The following is a 21,321-nucleotide window of genomic DNA, read 5'->3' on the forward strand; positions in this document are numbered from 1 at the left end:
ACAGCATTGAGATTGACTGCAATGACAACAAGCTCAGTCCGATGATGCTGTGACACACCGCCCCAGACCATGACGGACCCTCCACCTCCAAATTGATCCTGCTCCAGAGTACAGGCCTCAGTGTAACGCTCATTCCTTCGACGATAAACACGAATCTGACCCTCACCCCTGGTGAGACAAAACCGCGACTTGTCAGTGAAGAGCACTTTTTTGGAGGGATTGTGCTTTCCTGGTGTAACTTGGGCAGTTGTTGTTGCCATCTTGTATTTGTCCCGCAGGTGTGATGTTCGGATGTACCGATCCTGTGCAGTGGTCTGCCACTGCGAGGACGATCAGCTGTCCGTCCTGTCTCCCTGTAACGCTGTCTTAGGCGTCTCACAGTATGGACATTGCAATTTATTGCCCTGGCCACATCTGCAGACCTCATGCCTCCTTGCAGCATGCCTAAGGCATGTTCGCAGATGAGCAGGGACCCTGGGCATCTTTCTTTTAGTGTTTTTCAGAGTCAGTAGAAAGTCCTCTTTAGTGTCCTAAGTTTTCATAATTGTGACCTTAATTGCCTACATCTGTAAGCTGTTAGTGTCTTAACGACCGTTCAACAGGTGCATGTTCATTAATTATGGTTCAAGCATAGGAAACAGTGTTTAAACCCTTTACAATGAAGATCTGTGAAGTTATTGGTATTTTTACGAATTATCTTTGAAAGACAGGGTCCTGAAAAAGGGACTTTTCTGTTTTTGCTGAGTTTATCTCAAATAAGCTAATGAAAGGTTTTCTTCATTTATACACTTCATATCATTGGGTAATTTGTTTTTGAATAGCTTATCCCCCGACACTGCAAACCAATTCAGAGGCTAATGAACCTAATCAGAATGTATGTTTTTATGGTAAATGAAACTGTGATTGCCTTATGAAACGAGGGGGACAGAATCTCAATCTGTGTGCTCCTTTGACTCGGCCATGTGGGCTTCATATGTCGGGATGCATGGTAGAGTTCATTAGCAGCAGCAGCATCCTCCCCCAGATAAGATGGCCTACTAATTATCCTAGCGTTGGAATGTTGATTAGATATGGCATCCGTTTACAGAGGAATGGATTACACCATCAGACTAATTGCAAAGGAGAGGCGAGCTGAGAGCATTCTCAATGACTTCCTCTTGGGTGGCGCTGTAGCTGTCAGAGGGCCTCTCTCAATGTCATACACTACAATTCATGTCACATTTGATGAATTCATAATAACGGGTTACATTGTTTGGCTTCCTGTAGTTGGATTCAGGGACATTATTGTCGCAGAGGATTGTAAGCATATCGTAGGGTGAATGTGTCATGGCACGTGCTGTTTTGGGTCTACTGAGAAATAGACAAATGCATTATTGTGAGCCCCACACCCCTGAATATAAGTAGCTAGCTGTATAATGTGAAAAGCAAAGACAAATCTTTGATGTTCCTACAAACTTCCTACATCAGCTCTGGGTTTCCCTCCCCTAATACATCATACCAGGCTTTCACATGGCCAGGGGGAAATCCCCATTGCTGTTTATCTGACAAATCATTTGTAGTAAAAGTATGAAAATATTACAAGGGCAAAGGTCCACAAGCTAAACAACTCATAATTTATGGCTGACAGCAGACTTTCCTCTAGCAGGAAAAAACAGGATTAGGTCCATGGGATGCCTCATGGACAGGAGTGGATGGTGGTTTGCGTGCCATGGGTGGCCAGGCAAATGAGTATATGCACAGAATATCTAGTCTTCCTAACATGGCCATAAGGTCCCATCTCTCTCTCTCCACTGTGATAAAACCAAGTGATTTACTCTCTGTCAGCATATGAAAGGAAATATGGAACCACGATCACAAAGCTGCTTCCCTGTTTTTCATTGTCTTTCCAATAGGTGGAATCCCACAGAGGAAGTGGAGGACATTTCTTCCTCCACAGCTGCAGACGTAGGTCAACATCCTCTAAACCCACAACAAAACGTCAGTGTACGGGGTCATTAGGCACGAAATGGGAGAAACCTACATTTTACAGCTCATTCTATTTTCTATTTTAAAATCATGTTAATATTTCATATATTTTTTGGTGATAAGGCCCAGGATTATTACGGACACGTGATAATCTGAAGTACCCTAAAGAGCCACTAGATGTCTTGTGATAGATTACATCAAATCCTTGAAAGATACCAGGATTCTGGTAGTTTACTGATAAACCAGTAATTTGGCAGTTTCCAGTAATATACCCTCCCTTTGCAACCCTATTCTTCACACCTGTGTGAAGTAGAAACCACAGCTAGTCTTCTATACAGGATAGGTCATATTCCAAATAGGCTGGTTCTGTTCTTCAAACATGACTCTAATTCCATTTAGTTCTGCTTTCTAACTGAAACCCCCAGAGGCTCTTCTATTTCCAACAACTGGTCCAATGAAATGAGAGAGAGATTGTGGAGTACAAATGTTGGTCAATTTAATTAAAAACATTCTATTTCAAAATATGCAACTAGGTTTCTGAAATACATTTTTCATGAATAAGTCTTGATGTGCCTTAAAACACTCATACACACAAAGAGAGAAGCAGAAAAATGTTACTCAAAGTCTTAACAGCTACAGGAGTACAGGACAAGACCTCTGGTGTGACTTATGTCCACACTCCACAGTACAACCCCTAGAGACCTGCTAAGGTCGTAACCTCTTCTTGGTATGTTCTGAGGTCTGGCTCTTGTCACCAGAAGATATTGTGCACGTGAACATAGCTGTACATCCAACACTTTCTCTCGACAACCTCTCAAACATGCATTTACTCTCGCTCTCTCGATCACACACACACACACCAATTGAATACACACTGCGCTGATAAGTATCTTAAAGTATAGTGAAGCAGAATTTCTATACACAGTGCTAGTAACACTTTGCGATGACTGACACCTCATCCCAGCACATTCAGTTTGCATGTTTTCCTTCTTTTTAAAAAAAAGTTCTGCACCTGTAATAACTGGAAACCTACTGTATTTCCATCTCAAGCAAATATCAGGTGCACACAGACAACTGTAGAGTGAGAGTGTCAAGTTTACATGTACACTGGAGAATGAGAAGGGAACTAATCTGACGCAGTGACAGCCTACTAACTTCACAAACCAAGACAGGAATTAAAAAGGTATTGTCCAGAGCATGTGATTCGTCTGCTTAAGAGTTGAATGGCAGAGCTACATGTAATGTCTGCAGAAAGAAGCTACAGGTCAAGACTGTTACAGGTAGGATGCATAACAAATGGAGCAATAGAAGGACAGACAGCTGACTGACTAGAAGCTATAGAGGAGATGGAGAGCAGGCAGGCAGGTAAGGTTCTGGAACATTGACCCAGTCCTCCAAATCAATACAGAATCATCCTTGACAATGACAAGGACTAAAATGCAACAGCAGTGAAATCAAAACAAGAGTAAAAACAATGCAAAATTAAAAAGTTGTTACTGTATATTCTTCCCCGTTCCTTATAGTTTCCCCAGATCTTTATTTTTTTGGTTGTTCAGTTTCCACTAAAAGCAAGACAAGTTTTTAAAAATAGTTTTTATAAAAGGTTGATTTGTTAAAAGTCAGGTTGGCAGGTGGTCCTGTCTTGTGGTTGAGTCTCTTCTGCTCCTGGTTGGTTGTCTTCAATCGAGGAGGCGGAGTCTTCCTGTTCCGGCTGAGACACAGACACGCCCCTGCTGCTATCCTAGCATGCCTTGCAGAATAACCTCGCCGTCCCGTCGAGGAGGGAGAAGAGGGAGGGAGGTAACACAGCTTAAAAAACACAACTGTAAATAAACCCTTTCAATGGTTCTCTAGTCCTGTTTCAGCCCATTTGCAGACACGTGTCTAATCTTCTACCTGCTTAGCTCCTTCACACACACACACACACACACACACACACACACACACACACACACACACACACACACACACACACACACACACACACACACACACACACACACACACACACACACACACACACACACACCCCCTCAACACAGACACACACTTCCACCCCTCTCTCACTCGCTCTCTTAGACACAAGCTGGTCCTCCCATTGTGGTCCTCTCTCCTCCTGCATGCCCTCTCCGAGTGCCAGGCACTAGTTTTCCACGGGTGTGGGGTCCTGGGGTAGTGTGGCGGGCGTGGCTGGTACAAGGGTGGGCGATGCCTGGGTGGGCAGGGGGGCGGGCGGCTGGCTGACGATCACCTGCACCACGTAGTCCCTGGAGATCTTCAACTCCTCCAGCTTCATCTTGTCCGTGAGTGGCCGGCCCGAGAAGAACCAGCGCTGGGTGGCCGCCGCCACGCCCTCCACCGTCTGCAGCCGGCGCTTCATGTGCTGCACCGTGTCCGTGGTCCTCACCGCCAGGCGCAGGTCCCGGCCCGTAGACAAGCGCAGGCGCAGCTGGCACTCCTGGCCCTCGCTGGGTGGCGGCTCGCTGACCTCCAGACTCTCTGGGTCACTCTTCTCCTCGATCATGTTGACAGGTGGCGACAGGCAGTAGACTGGCAGCTGGTAGCGGTTCCCCAGCTCGTCATAGCACTCAGTCAGCGCACCTGCAGGGGGACACAGAAGGACAGAGGAACAAAGTCACTCACGGAACAGGACAGACCATTGACTTCTGATTATTCACTCAGTCTGACTTAGTCAGTTCAAAATCCTTCCCTCATATTCAGAGGACTGTGAACATTGTCTTTTCATCCGTTTTGCTCGATAACGTTCTAGCTATTGCATTTCTAGTGAAATGATGTTTCCCGTACTCTCAATCTCTCGCCCTCTGCTCGTTTTGATCAATTATGCCGTATGGGTGTTTTTTTTTATGTCATGATGATCATGATGGAATGTTGAATTTGACAAAATAGATGAATGTGACCGAGTGAACCAGTGGAAGACTATACAGCCTAAACAGACAGACAAGTATCCCTCAGTCAACTGTAGTAGTGACACTGTGGCTGCTCCTCCTTGTGAATGGCCTGTCATGGGAAGTGAGAGTGGCGAGTGAGAGTTGGAGAGAGGGAGAATGGAGAGAAATTAGAGTTTAGTTTAGGATCCCCATTAGTTAATGCAGATGCAGTAGCTACTCTTCCTTGGGACCACACAAAACGTACAAATACCCAACAAAGTACAGAACAGTTATAGATAGACAAGAAAAACATGACATACATAAAATTCGAAATAAATTCTATAGAGTTACATAATGGAAAGACAACAAAAATACTATTTACACACTATTCATAAATACAGTACATATTCATATTCTTATATTACAGTGCAGATTAAATCGTTTTTAATAATTAAAACAGATGAGATTTTTGCTAATGTATATAAAAAAAAACAGAAATATCACATTTACATAAGTATTCAGACCCTTTACTAAGTACTATGTTGAACATCTTTGGCAGCAATTACAGCCCCGAGTCTTCTTGGGTATGATGCTGCAAGCTTGGCACACCTGTATTTGGAGAGTTTCTCCCATCTTCTCTGCAGATCCTCTCAAGCTCTGTCAGGTTGGATGGGGAGTGTCGCTCAGTTATTTTCAGGTCTTTCCAGAGATGTTCGATCGGGTACAAGTCCAGGCTCTGCCTGGGCCGCTCAAGGTCATTCAGAGACTTGTCCCAAAGTCAGTCCTGCATTGTCTTGGCTGTGTGCTTAGGTGAACCTTCGCCCCAGTCTGAGGTCTTGAGCGCTCTGGAGCATGTTTTCATCAAGGATCTCTCTGTACTTTGCTCCGTTCATCTTTCCCTCGATCCTGACTAGTCTCCCAGTCCCTGCCACTGAAAAACATCCCCACAGCATGATGCTGCCACCACCATGCTTCATCATAGGGATGGTGCCAGGTTTCCTCCAGATGTGACGCTTGGCATTCAGGCCAAAGAGTTCAATCTTGGTTTCATCTGACCAGAGAATCTTGTTTCTCATAGAGTTTTTAGGTGCCTTTTGGCAAACTCCAAGTGGGCTGTCTTTTACTGAGGAGTGGCTTCCGTCTGGCCACTCTACCTTAAAGGCCTGATTGGTGGAGTGCTACAGAGATGGTTGTCCTTCTGGAAGGTTCTCCCATCTCCACAGAGAAACTTGGTCACCTCCTTGACCAAGGCACTTGTTCCCTGATTGCTCAGTTTGGCCGGGCGGCCACATCTGGGAAGAGTCTTGGTTGTTCCAAACTTCTTCCTTTTAAGAATGATGAAGGCCACACTGTGTTCTTGGGGCCCTTCAATGCTGCATACATGTTTTGGTACCCTTCCCAGTCTGTGCCTCAACACAATCCTGTCTTGGAGCTCTATGGACAGTTCATTTGACCGCATGGCTTGGTTTTGGCTCTGACATGCACTGTCAACTGTGGGACCTTATATAGACAGGTGTGTCTTTACAAATCATGTCCAATCAATTGAATTTGTAGAAACATCTCAAGGATGATCAATGGAAACAGGATGCACCTGAGCTCAATTTCGCGTCTCATAGCAAAGGATCTGAATACTTATGTAAATAAGGTGTCTGTTTTTTATTTTTAAGACATATGAAAACATTTCTACAATTTTCGCGTCGTCATTATGGGGTATTATGTGTAGATTGGTGAGTACATTCTTTTTTATTTAAACCATTTTAGAATAAGACTGTAAGGGAACAAAATGTGGTTAAAAGTCAAGGGGTCTGAATACTTTCCAAATGCGCTGTAGATTGTCATTATGGAACCTATTTCCCACCCTCTTTCCATAAGACATTAACATGCTATAACTGATACACATCAAGAAATAATGGAGACAAAGCAATGGAAAACGATTTTGGTTTAAACTGCATTCCAATGTAGACTTAGCTGAAAGAAGAAAACGCATGCTCAGTTCTTGGGAAATTTGAAAGGGAAGTGAAGGAATTCCCCCACGTGGTTCTTTTTAATAGGTGGGTGGGGTTAAAGTCTTCAATGAAACTGACATTAAATGTGAAAAATGATACATTTGTTTCTATTTGGGCATAATGTAGCCTATTCATTTATATGCCATTGTAGGCTACTGATACAATAAACATGTTGAAATGAAGATATCACTGGAGTCATTGCAAATCAATTTGTGACACTTGTGTAGCCTACCGGGAGATGGCAAACGGATGAAATAAATAGCCCATAACTTCAGTTTATTGTTGTAGCCTGGTGTTATTATGCAATTATTAATGGGCATGTTTAGTTCATTCAATCGGAAGTTATCAAAGCTCTATCGCAATTGTCAATTAGAACGTATTAGATTGACGGTAACTAGTCAGATTAGGCTACAGGTAAAACAAATGTTTTTTATTAAACACTGGCTGTTGTTGACAATAATATTTATATGAATTGAATATGCTTAATATTTAATTCAGTGATTGCAATTATCACCCACTCCTCAGTAGCCTAATCCAGCAGGCTATTGGGAAACACAAGCACTTCTTATCTCGAAATTGACTCACTATTCATGTTGAATAAATTAGTCTGTTAATTGGAACTAAGCAAGCTGCTAAATTGTTTAGTTTAAATATTGCCTACATATTGCCTAGGCTACTGTAGACGATCTGAAATTAGATTTAGGCCTATCAGGGGCTATAGGCTACCTAGGTTTATATAAGCAAACCATGGCATAGTTGCAATCATAAACCCAGATTTTAGTCTGTAGCCTGTGCCTATTGAAATGACAAGTCAATCTCGCAAATGGGCCATTTATAACGGTTTGTAGTCTTAACATCGGGCACAATTGCCAGAAAACAGCCTAGCATACATTTTTTGATGTTCGTTCTAAAAAAGAAAACATTTAATGTTTTAATACATTAAAATAAAACATTTAATGTAGCTCAAGATTGTAGGTTCCCGTAGGAAACACTGACCAACACTTTTGGTTCCTACCCGTCACAATAACTCCTCCCTGGCATTTTCATTATTTTTCATGTCAAACAACACTGGCTGCATTCCAAACATAAAAATACATCCTCTCCCCTCAGCCCTCAAATAAGGTGGACACTTCTGATGACGTATGAGGAGTTGACACTTGCAGGGCAAGGGAAGAATGAATGAATTCATTTTAAAATGGATAGCCCTTGCCCAGAGATGTGTCACTCGTTTGTCCCACGGTTGTGTTTTCAGTCATCATGGAACCACCGGTAGCTATTGTGTGCTTTTTATGCACTACAGTCAATTATGATCGCATTTCCTATCTTGGCTAGAAGACAACGCATCCGCAGACATCGAATGTTAGCCATCCGACGATATCAGGTAAATCGAAAATTAGTGTGATGTCAGAGATAGTTGTATGCGCTAGCTAACGATTCCAAAAGCTACTCAAAGCAAATTTAAAACTTGTATTATTCAAAAAAACATAAAATACCGTCAAAATTGGAAAGAAACGTTGATATTTGGGCCATATTGCCCAGCCCTACAAACAGCCCAACCCCCCACACACCCCTTTGAATAGCACACACAGGCACACATAGAATCTGGTTTAAGTGCAAAGGCTGAGAAACAGCACTGTCGTGATAAAATGCTAAAATGTGTGGTGGAGGTGAGGTGATTCACAGATGTCTCACAGACAAGTGTAAATTTAGAGATAAAAGCCAGTCCTGTTTGGATAAAGGTGTCTACTAAATGGCATAATATTATATGATTCACCTTATTTCCCAATCCCCTCGATCAAAGCTGGGATTCTCTGGAGGTCTCTCTTTATGTCACACACTTTTCTGTCACATCAGCACACAGGACTAGAAAGGAAATACCAATGAATAACAAAGACTCAACGGTGTCAAGCAGGGTCTCAGTTGATCATTGTTTTATGTTGGGACAGACCATGTCAATACTCCAGTCACCACTCGTCATACAGAGGCTACTTGACAATACGACACACTCAATAATGTCACCAGAATAAACAATGGTAACAGCACCTCAGAAGCACCCGGAGACTCTCTGCAAGCATGTTGATTTGATGAGGATCATTAAGTACTGGCTTTCTACTCTCAACGGCTCTTATCACAGGAGTACTTCATATGAGTGAGAGAGAGGGAGAGAGAGAGAGGGAGAGACAGAGAGGGGAGAGAGGTAGAAAGAGAGAGAACGAATGAAAGGAAAAAGGATTGATAAGGAAAGAGCAATCTTGAGGAGGGTGAAGAGTGTCTGTAAGGAGTTGTGTTCGCAGTGATTGGAGGGGGTGTGTTACAGTTAGCACCCCAGTTCTGTCACTCAAGATTGTGCGAGGGGCTGAGTGAGGGGGCATTGAGTGACGCATGGCTTTCTCCTCAGCGAGCAGTCAATGACAGGCAGAAGCACAACAATACAGCGTTCAGCAGTTTCTTTATCACGCCGTCTGACTTTTTGACAACACTATCCACTCTAGATGCAAATCACATTCAAACAGCCTGCCTCTGTCTCTGTGCTGTGCAGTGGCAGAGCCCCACCTGTTTAGCTTTTTTTTTAAAAGAGTGTTGTTGCCTGTTTTGCATGTTATTTTGGCATTTTGTCACATTTCAGTTTGCAAACAATGTAAAAATAAATAAACAGTGTTAATAAAGCTGCATATAAACATGGTCTCTTTTTTGTTTTCTTGTGTAAGGCAGATCAAAATGCAGGTGTTTCAGCCTAGCTCAGTGCTTTCTGTGGTGGAGGAGCAGACAGTGGAAAATACAGAGAGTATGGGGTTGGCAATTTTCTCTAGTTGCGCCGTGATTGGCTCAGTGTTCTGTCACTCATGGGGACACGACGTCGCCACAAAATCTACAGGGAAAGCTAGAAAGTTCAAGCCCCCCCTTGGGTGCTGCCATAGATTTACATTTGAAGGCTCAAGGTCATTGGCCACAGATAAAATGACGTCAAATCACGTTATATCTACCGTGGCTTTGATTGGACTGATCATGTCAACATCATACTTTCAAAATCTTAGCTAGCATAATGCTGAGTCCAAAAATGTATTGTATGCTGCTGCATAAATTATGTAATATGCCAGGGGGATATGCATATTGTAGCTAAGAAAGTAATACTAAGTGTATGTTGTGGAGTTAGCTGTTAGTAACCCATGTGCCTCACCGTAATAATTTAGTCACTTTCTCCCCCATAACTTAGCCTACTATGTAGCCTATAGCCTGTAATAGAGAAATGTCATCATCAAATATTGTAAGAGCTTTCATTGTCTGCTTATATGCCACATTTATTCATCCTACGGGGAGAATAATGTAAGAATGGCCCATGTTCTGAATTCTGTCCCTGTACATTTCAAAAGTACTAAATAAATAGTTATATTGACTACGTCCGTCTTTGCTCGCTCATTAATGTCTTAATCAAAATTACAGTTTGCCTTTTATCCGCACAATTGTTCTCTTATGCATTTTTTACATTTGAGTAATTTAGCAGACTATTACTGAAATCAAACGCACAACCCTAGCATTGCAAGCACCATGCTCTACCAACTGAGCTACATGGGAGCATAGTTTGTGCATCTCAATTGTCATTAGAAACTACATTTGTTTAAGCAAGTCAGCCATATCAGCTATGTTTTTTTTAAAGGCAGTAAATGAGGCTGAATTAACTGTTTCGCTGCCAGACAAGGCTCAGCTGACAGCCAGGTGTAGCAGTGGTAAGGATTCACTCCATGGTGTTGGAAAGAAAGCTCTGCTGTTGGGACAGCTTTGTGTAGGCCCTAACAGTTTGTGGGTACCGCTTGTCACAGTTAAAGTGCAATTAATGTATTGTTTAGTATTGTGTAGTGTAGTGGCTTTGCTGGTATGCATCCCCAATTTGTTTTTGAGTTTGCATTCTACAAACGGTGGAATAGGCAGAATATAATAACACAACAACTGATGGCAGTATCTAACTACTGTAGCTAACTAGTAGGCTAACATCTGTATCTAGCCTGCAAGCTAGAAAGCAACGCAAAAGGGATTACAAACAGGTTAGCATAACTCTAGCCAAACAAAACATTGTTTTTCTAAATATTAGCTAGCTGGCTAGCATTTATGAGGCCAGCAACTACGTTCCTCCAACATTATAATGAAAAGGTGCCTCTTGGTCCCAAATCAGAAGTTCTCTGGAAACTTGTGGGGGAGAGTGCTGATGACGTTGCCAACTGTATGCGCTTCGGTAGCCTGATTGCGTCCAGACTGAGCAGAAATACAAACACAATGCATTCCTGACCACCTCCTGAAGTGGTCAGCCAGACCTGAACACAATCAGACCACAAGGCGACTTTTGTGCGTCCAGACTAGAGGTCGACAGATTAATCAGAATGGCCGATTAATTAGGGCCGATTTCAAGTTTTCATAACAATCGGAAATCGGTATTTTTGGGCACCAATTTCTTATTTGTAATTTTTTTTTAAATACCTTTTATTTAACTAGGCAAGTCAGTTAAGAACACATTCTTATTTTCAATGACTGCCTAGGAACTGTGGGTTAACTGCCAGATTTTCACCTTGTCAGCTCAGGGGTTTCAATGTTGCAACCGCACAGTTAACTAGTCCAACGCTCTAACCATTGCACTCCACGAGTAGCCTGCCTGTTACGCGAATGTAGTAGAAGCCAAGGTAAATTGCTAGCTAGCATTAAACTTATCTTATAAAAAACAATCAATCATAATCACTAGTTATAACTACTGATCCAGTCTAGCAGGCAATATTAACCAGGTGAAATTGTGTCATTTCTCTTGCGTTCATTGCACGCAGAGTCAGGGTATATGCAACAGTTTGGGCTGCCTGGCTCATTGCGAACTAATTTGCCAGAAATTTACGTAATTATGACATACATTGAAGTTTGTGCAATGTAACAAGAATATTTAGACTTAGGGATGCCACCCGTTAGATAAAATACCGAACGGTTCCGTATTTCACTGAAATAATAAACGTTTTGTTATTATGTGTGTTATTATGTTATAATTAAGTCTGATTTGATAGAGCAGTCTGACTGAGCAGCAGCAGGCCCGTAATCATGAATTCAAACAGCACTTTAGTGCGTTTTGCCAGCAGCTCTTCGCAAGCACAGCGCTGTTTATGACTTCAAGCCTATCAGCCTAATGGCTGGTGTAACCAATGTGAAATGACTAGCTAGTTAGCTGGGTGTGCGCTAATACTGTTTCAAACGTCACTAGCTTTTAGATTTGGAGTAGTTATTCCCCTTGCGCTGCAAGGGCCGCGGCTTTTGTGGAGCGATGATAACGATTCTTAGAGTGTGGCTGTTGTCTGTGTGTTCCTGGTTCGAGCCCAGGTAGGGGCAAGGAGGGGGACGGAAGCTATATTGTAACACTGGCAATGCTATAGTGCCTATAAGAACATCCAATAGTCAAAGGTATATGAAATACAAATGGTAAAGCGATAAATAGTCCTATAAATACTATATTAACTACAACCTAAAACCTCTTACCTTGGAATATTGAAGTCTCATGTTAAAATGAACTTTCATATGTTCTGAGCAAGGAACTTAAACGTTAGCTTTTTTACATGGAACATATTTTACATGGCACACATTTTTACATGGCACATATTACTTTCTTCAACACTGTTTTTGCATTATTTAAACCAAATTGAACATGTTTCATTATTTATTTGAGGCTAAATTGATTTTTATTGGTGTTTTATATTAAGTTAAAATAAGTGTTAATTCAGTATTGTTGTAATTTTCATTATTACAAATAAAAATTGGCCGATTAATCGGCTTTTTTGGTCCTCCAATAATCGGTATCGCCGGTGAAAAATCATAATCGGTCGACCTCTAGTCCAGACCAGTCTTTAAAAAAAAAAATTGTTACCCCCTTTTCTCTCCAATTTCGTGGTATCCAATTGTTTTTAGTAGCTACTATCTTGTCTCATCGCTACAACTCCCGTACGGGCTCGGGAGAGACGAAGGTTGAAAGTCATGCGTCCTCCGATACACAACCCAACCAAGCCACACAGCTTCTTAACACAGCGCGCATCCAACCCGGAAGCCAGCCGCACCAATGTGTTGGAGGAAACACCGTACACCTAGTAACCTGGTCAGCGTGCACTGCGCCCGGCCCGCCACAGGAGTCGCTGGTGCGCGATGAGACAAGTATATACCTACCGGCCAAACCCTCCCTAACCCGGACGACGCTAGGCCAATTGTGCGTCGCCCCACGGACCTCCCTGGCGCGGCCGGTTACGACAGAGCCTGGGCGCGAACCCAGAGTCTCTGGTGGCACAGCTGGCGCTGCAGTACAGACCTGTCTTTTCAATGCGATCTTGTTATTCTGATAGCAGAAGTCGTACGTAAGTGTCAATTGTAGACACGACCTTCAAGACACGACCAAGGGTCTTACATTATAGAAAGCCTGGGCTGTGGAACAAATGATGACTGGACTGTAGCCTATGTTGTAGGGCTGCAGCATCACTGTGTGAAGAGAAAACATACGGTAGTCAAATGGTGTCACTGATATACTGTACAGTCTTCAGGGGGTTGAAATGGAGATACAGACAGGTTAGAAAAATACTATCCGTTTACCTACATGCTACCCAGACTCCCTGCTCCGGCCAAACGCTAACCCACGGCTACGGACATTAGTTCCTTCTCAGCAGTGAGTCTGGATCGGAGTATCTTTCCGACCCTTAGTCCAGAAAACCGATGGATTAGGCCCGAGCCAGAACGCACGTGGGTAAAATGTGAAAATGAAAATGTGTCATTGGCTTTGATACTCTGACTGGTTAAAGACGATTCAATCGCTGATTACTTTTTTTCGTACAACGCCCCCCACCCCCCCAGTCTATTTCTCCTCAGCCAATTACAAAAAAGGCTTGATTTTACCTTGAGTATCATTTAAAAACAGCTAAGCGTTTCTCTCTGTTGAAAACTATAAAGCCCATCCACCTCATACATATAAGACTTATTTGATCTATGTCAACATGGTAGTAATGGTATAAAAAGAGAGTGAGCGATGTCTGGCCTCTGGAGACACTACCATCATTATTACTCAGTCTCCCTGTCTTTACCGAGGCTCAGCAAACAGTCCATCTGGCCCCAGTCAGCCTCTCTAGACCAGACCAGTCACTGCAGTGCAGTCAGTCAGTCCCACACAGCCAGCAGGTAGTGGGGAGAGACCTATATAGAATTTTTTTCAAATAATTTATTGGGTAAAAAAAGGCGATCCTTTTCACTATGTAGAGTGTGTAGTACGCTACTGTTCAGTTATGGAGATTAACTACAGCCTCTTCACTGTCAGGCATCAATCAAATCACATCAGTTTAGCTTGAAGGCCACAACCATCGGGACAAGATGAATACCTATGTAAGAATGCTGTTCGTTGACTATAGCTCAGCAGTTAACACCATAGTACCCTCCAAGCTATCATTAAGCCCGAGGCCCTGGCACTGAACCCCGCCCTGTGCAATTGGGTCCTGGACTTCCTAACAGGCCACCCCCAGGTGGTGAAGGTAGGAAACAACACCTCCACATCGCTGATCCTTAACACTGGGGCCCCACAAGGGTGCATGCTCAGCCCCCTCCTGTACTACCTGTTCATCCATGACTGCATGGCCATGCACGCCTCCAACTCAATCATCAAGTTTGCAGATGACACAACAGGGTGGTGTGGTCTGCACAACACATCACCGGATGCAAACTACCTGCCCTCCATGATAATATTATTATTATTATTTACATTTTTTTAAACATTTATTTGACTAGGCAAGTTAAGAACAAATTCTTATTTTCAATGACAGTCTAGGAACAGTGGGCCTTGTTCAGGAGCAGAACAACAGATATTTACCCTGTCAGCTCAGGGATTCGAACTTGCAAGTCCAAGTGGTTAGAGTCCAACGCTTTAACCACTAGGCTACCTGCCGCTACAGAAGCTGATGTCACAGAAACGCCAAAAAGCCATATCTCAGACTGGCCAATAAAAACAAAAGATTAAGTTGTGCAAAAGTACACAAACACTGGACAGAGATATGGCTTCTTCTTTGCAACTCTGCCTAGAAGGCCAGCATCCCGGGGTCACCTCTTCACTGTTGAGACTGGTGTTTTGTGGGTAATATTTAATGAAGCTGCCAGTTGAGGACTTGTGAGGCATTTGTTTCTCAAACTAGACACTAATGTACTGGTCCTCTTGCTCAAATGTGCCTCCCACTCCTCTTTCTATTAGAGCCAGTTTGCGCTGTTCTGTGAAGGGAGTAGTACACAGCGTTGTACAAGATCTTTAGTTTCTTGCCAATTTCTTGCATGGAATAACCTTAATTTCTCAGAACAAGAATAGACTGACGAGTTTCAGAAGAAAGATCTTAGTTTCTGGCCATTTTGAGCATGTAATCGAACCCACAAATGCTGATACTCCAGATACTAAACAAGTCTAAAGGTGGACAGTTTTATTGCTTCTTCAATCAGAACAACAGTTTTCAGCTGTGCTAACATAATTGCAAAAGGGTTTTCTAGTGATCAAATAGCCTTTTAAAATGATAAACTTGGATTAGCTAACACAACGTGCCATTGGAACACAGAAGTGATGGTTGCTGATAATGGCCTCTGTACGCCTATGTACATATTCCATAGAAAACGTTTCCAGCTACGATAGTCATTTACAACATTAACAATTTGCTTTTCTTTCAAAAACAAGGATATTTTTGAAATGTAGATATTCCATAAAAAATCTGCCATTTCCAGCTACAATAGTCATTTACAACATTAACAATGTCCACACTGTATTTCTGATGAATTTGATGTTATTTTAAATGGACAAAAAAGTTGCTTTCTTTCAAAAACAAGGGCATTTCTAAGTGACCCCAAACTTTTGAACGGTAGTGTAGAGCCAGCCATACAGCTTTCTCTGTTTTACTCCTGGACATGTTCTATGTGCGCAGCATAACAGGATGTGGTAATAGACCGATTTCTTTCCTATATTTAAATGTAATGCGTTCTCAGGCAGAATGAGGTAAGTGATTGTGAAGGACATGGCGGTGCGGTGCGTGCTGAGACTAGGCGGGACTGGAGACTAATGCTCTCCATTCATCTCCTCCTATGAACTGTAACTCAGTAAAATTGTTAATTGTTGCATGTTGCGTTTTTAATTTTTTTTTATATACAGTGTATTCGGGAAGTATTCGGACTCCTAGACTTTTTCCACATTTCGTTACGTTACAGCCTTATTCTAAAATGGATTAAATTATTATTCAACCTACACACAATACCCCATAATGACAAAGAGAAAAATATTTTCAAAAAATGTTGTTTTTACATAAGTATTCAGACACTTTGCTATGAGACTCAAAACTGCGCTCAGGTGCATGCTGTTTCCATCATCCTTGATGTTTCTACAACTTGATTGGAGTCCACCTGCGGTAAATTAAATTGATTGGACATGATTTGGAAAGGCACACACCTGTCTATACAAGGTCCCACAGTTGACAGTGCATGTCAGAGCTCCGAGACAGGATTGTGTTGAGGCACAGATGTCAAAAAATGTCTTCAGCATTGAAGGTCTCCAAGAGCACATTAACCTCCATCATTCTTAAATGGAAGAAGTTTGGGACCACCAAGAGCTGTCCACCCAGCCAAACTGAGCAATCAGTGGAGAAGGGCCTTGGTCAGGGAGGTGACCAGGAACCCTGTGGTCACTCAGTCAGAGCTCCAGAGTTCCTCTGTGGAGATGGGAGAGCCTTCCAGAAGGACAACCATTTCTACAGCACTCCACCAATCAGGCCTTTATGGTAGAGTGTCTAGACAGAAGCCACTCCTCAGTAAAAGGTACATGACAGCCTGTTTGGAATTTGCCAAAAGGCACCTAAAGACTGACCTCTGGTCTGATGAAACCAAGATTGAACTCTTTGGCCTGAATGCCAAGCGTCATGTCTGGAGGAAACTGGGCACCATCGCTACAGTGAGGCATAGTCAAATCAAATCAAATCAAATTTTATTTGTCACATACACATGGTTAGCAGATGTTAATGCGAGTGTAGCGAAATGCTTGTGCTTCTAGTTCCGACAATGCAGTAATAACGAACAAGTAATCTAACTAACAATTCCAAAAAACTACTGTCTTATACACAGTGTAAGGGGATAAAGAATATGTACATAAGGATATATGAATGAGTGATGGTACAGAGCAGCATAGGCAAGATACAGTAGATGATATCAAGTACAGTATATACATATGAGATGAGTATGTAAACCAAGTGGCATAGTTAAAGTGGCTAGTGATACATGTATTACATAAGGATGCAGTCGATGATATAGAGTACAGTATCTACGTATGCATATGAGATGAATAATGTAGGGTAAGTAACATTATATAAGGTAGCATTGTTTAAAGTGGCTAGTGATATATTTACATCATTTCCCATCAATTCCCATTATTAAAGTGGCTGGAGTAGAGTCAGTGTCATTGACAGTGTGTTGGCAGTAGCCACTCAATGTTAGTGGTGGCTGTTTAACAGTCTGATGGCCTTGAGATAGAAGCTGTTTTTCAGTCTCTCGGTCCCAGCTTTGATGCACCTGTACTGACCTCGCCTTCTGGATGACAGCGGGGTGAACAGGCAGTGGCTCGGGTGGTTGATGTCCTTGATGATCTTTATGGCCTTCCTGTAGCATCGGGTGGTGTAGGTGTCCTGGAGGGCTGGTAGTTTGCCCCCGGTGATGCGTTGTGCAGACCTCACTACCCTCTGGAGAGCCTTACGGTTGAGGGTGGTGCCGTTGCCATACCAGGCGGTGATACAGCCCGCCAGGATGCTCTCGATTGTGCATCTGTAGAAGTTTGTGAGTGCTTTTGGTGACAAGCCGAATTTCTTCAGCCTCCTGAGGTTGAAGAGGCGCTGCTGCGCCTTCCTCACGATGCTGTCTGTGTGAGTGGACCAATTCAGTTTGTCTGTGATGTGTATGCCGAGGAACTTAAAACTTGCTACCCTCTCCACTACTGTTCCATCGATGTGGATGGGGGTGTTCCCTCTGCTGTTTCCTGAAGTCCACAATCATCTCCTTAGTTTTGTTGACGTTGAGTGTGAGGTTATTTTCCTGACACCACACTCCGAGGGCCCTCACCTCCTCCCTGTAGGCCGTCTCGTCGTTGTTGGTAATCAAGCCTACCACTGTTGTGTCGTCCGCAAACTTGATGATTGAGTTGGAGGCGTGCGTGGCCACGCAGTCGTGGGTGAACAGGGAGTACAGGAGAGGGCTCAGAACGCACCCTTGTGGGGCCCCAGTGTTGAGGATCAGCGGGGAGGAGATGTTGTTGCCTACCCTCACCACCTGGGGGCGGCCCGTCAGGAAGTCCAGTACCCAGTTGCACAGGGCGGGGTCGAGACCCAGGGTCTCGAGCTTGATGACGAGCTTGGAGGGTACTATGGTGTTGAATGCCGAGCTGTAGTCGATGAACAGCATTCTCACATAGGTATTCCTCTTGTCCAGATGGGTTAGGGCAGTGTGCAGTGTGGTTGAGATTGCATCGTCTGTGGACCTATTTGGGCGGTAAGCAAATTGGAGTGGGTCTAGGGTGTCAGGTAGGGTGGAGGTGATATGGTCCTTGACTAATCTCTCAAAGCACTTCATGATGACGGATGTGAGTGCTACGGGCGGTAGTCGTTTAGCTCAGTTACCTTAGCTTTCTTGGGAACAGGAACAATGGTGGCCCTCTTGAAGCATGTGGGAACAGCAGACTGGTATAGGGATTGATTGAATATGTCCGTAAACACACCGGCCAGCTGGTCTGCGCATGCTCTGAGGGCGCGGCTGGGGATGCCGTCTGGGCCTGCAGCCTTGCGAGGGTTAACACGTTTAAATGTCTTACTCACTTCGGCTGCAGTGAAGGAGAGACCGCATGTTTTCGTTGCAGGCCGTGTCAGTGGCACTGTATTGTCCTCAAAGCGGGCAAAAAGTAATTTAGTCTGCCTGGGAGCAAGACATCCTGGTCCGTGACTGGGCTGGGTTTCTTCCTGTAGTCCGTGATTGACTGTAGACCCTGCCACATGCCTCTTGTGTCTGAGCCGTTGAATTGAGATTCTACTTTGTCTCTGTACTGGCGCTTAGCTTGTTTGATAGCCTTGCGGAGGGAATAGCTGCACTGTTTGTATTCAGTCATGTTACCAGACACCTTGCCCTGATTAAAAGCAGTGGTTCGCGCCTTCAGTTTCACACGAATGCTGCCATCAATCCACGGTTTCTGGTTAGGGAATGTTTTAATCATTGCTATGGGAACGACATCTTCAACGCACGTTCTAATGAACTCGCACACCGAATCAGCGTATTCGTCAATGTTGTTGTCTGACGCAATACGAAACATCTCCCAGTCCACGTGATGGAAGCAGTCTTGGAGTGTGGAGTCAGCTTGGTCAGACCAGCGTTGGACAGACCTCAGCGTGGGAGCTTCTTGTTTTAGTTTCTGTCTGTAGGCAGGGATCAACAAAATGGAGTCGTGGTCAGCTTTTCCGAAAGGGGGCGGGGCAGGGCCTTATAAGCGTCGCGGAAGTTAGAGTAACAATGATCCAGGTTCTTTCCACCCCTGGTTGCGCAATCGATATGCTGATAAAATTTAGGGAGTCTTGTTTTCAGATTAGTCTTGTTAAAATCCCCAGCTACAATGAATGCAGCCTCCGGATAAATCGTTTCCAGTTTGCAGAGAGTTAAATAAAGTTCGTTCAGAGCCATCGATGTGTCTGCTTGGGGGGATATATACGGCTGTGATTATAATCGAAGAGAATTCTCTTGGTAGATAATGCGGTCTACATTTGATTGTGAGGAATTCTAAATCAGGTGAACAGAAGGATTTGAGTTCCTGTATGTTTCTTTCATCACACCATGTCACGTTAGTCATAAGGCATACGCCCCCGCCCCTCTTCTTACCAGAAAGATGTTTGTTTCTGTCGGCGCGATGCGTGGAGAAACCCGCATAGTGGTGGCAGCATCATGCTGTGGAGATGTTTTTCAGCAGCAGGGACTGGGAGACTAGTCAGGATCGAGGGAAAGATGATTGGAGAAAAGATCCTTGATGAAAATCTGCTCCAGAGCGCTAAGTACCTCAGACTGGGAGCGAAGGTTCACCTTCCTACAGGACAACGACCCTAAGCACACAGGCAAGACAACGCAGGAGTGGCTTCGGGACAAGTCTCTGAATGTCCTTGAGTGTATACTACATATGTGTGTATTATATTAGCGCTGACCCCATTTTATTTGACTGGTGGATTATTTAGTCGATAGGCTGTTGTTCAGGAATGAGTAGGTGTGTCAACTTTTGACTGGTACTTGTATATATATCGCAAATAAGTATCCAATACAGAAATATAATAATGGTCAACGTTTAGAATGTAATTCAACAAATAAAATGTAAAATGACTGCTGGTACTTCTATTGCCTTACTTATAATATATGGAGAAAATAGTACACTTTGTTTTCCTTCCTTGTGTAATTTTCCCCAAAAGTATACAACGTTTATCATTGATTGATTGTTTTGTGAATGTAGAACTTTTCAATTTGAATTTGCGAAGAAGGAAACTTTAATTCATATATATTTGAGCCAGGTGATGTTCTCCACTTTCTATCTCTCCTGACCCACAGTGATGAGTCTGTCCTCTCTGGCCAACCATGTATTTTGATGGTGTCCGGTTTCAATTGCCAGGCTATGATCACTAAATTCTAATTTGGTTATTTGTTTGGGGGTATTTTACACTGGTTAACTATTCAGCTAAAGTGGTCTCTTTCCAATGTTTGGTAGCTCTCTCTCTCTCTCGCTCTCTTTCTCTTTCCCATTTAGAGAAAATGAGTGATGATGGGAGGAGAAGAAGAGGTAGTACTGTACAGTGGCCAGTGAAGAGAAACAATTTATCCTTCTAAAGGAAGGCAGTAGTAATGGGAGGACAGTAAGCATGAAATCAGTCAATTGAAATAAATAAATTAGGCCTAATCTATTGATTTCACACGACAAGGCAGGGACCCAGCCATGGGTGGGCATAGGCACACCCACTGGGGAGTCAGGCCCAGTCAATCATAATTTGTTTTTCCCCACAAAAGGGCTTTATTATAGAAAGAAATACTCAATTTCATCAGCGGTCCGGGTGGCTGGTCTCAGACAATCCCGCAAGTGAAGAAGCCGGATTTGGAGGTCCTAAGCTAGTATGGTTACACGTGGTCTACGGTTATGAGGTCGGTTGGACGTACTGCCAAATTCTCTAAAATGACATTAGAGGTGGCTTATGGTAGAGAAATGAACATTAAATTATCTAGCAACAGCTCTGGTGGACATTCCTGTAGTCAGCATGCTAATTCCACGCTCCCTCAAAAGGGGAGACTTCTGTGGCATTGTGTTGTGTGACAAAACTGCACATTTTAGAGGGGCCTTTTATTGTCCCCATTACAAGGTGCACTTGTGTAATGAGCATGTTGTTTAATCAGCT

At 43.3% G+C, this 21,321-nt stretch overlaps 1 protein-coding gene across 1 annotated transcript in view; it reads right to left on the reverse strand.

Annotated features, from left to right (window-relative positions):
- Window positions 1–2,966: 2,966 nt before the first annotated feature.
- LOC112258299 (ubiquitin domain-containing protein 2) overlaps window positions 2,967–21,321 on the reverse strand; it is a 73,591-nt gene continuing 55,236 nt past the window's right edge. The window contains exon 3 of the mRNA XM_024432578.2: window positions 2,967–4,566. Coding sequence (XP_024288346.1) covers window positions 4,109–4,566 — 458 coding nt within the window. The 3' untranslated portion in view covers window positions 2,967–4,108. The remainder of the gene's footprint in view (window positions 4,567–21,321) is intronic.

Source organism: Oncorhynchus tshawytscha, linkage group LG09 (assembly GCF_018296145.1).
Source record: "Oncorhynchus tshawytscha isolate Ot180627B linkage group LG09, Otsh_v2.0, whole genome shotgun sequence".
Classification (NCBI taxonomy): domain Eukaryota; kingdom Metazoa; phylum Chordata; class Actinopteri; order Salmoniformes; family Salmonidae; genus Oncorhynchus; species Oncorhynchus tshawytscha.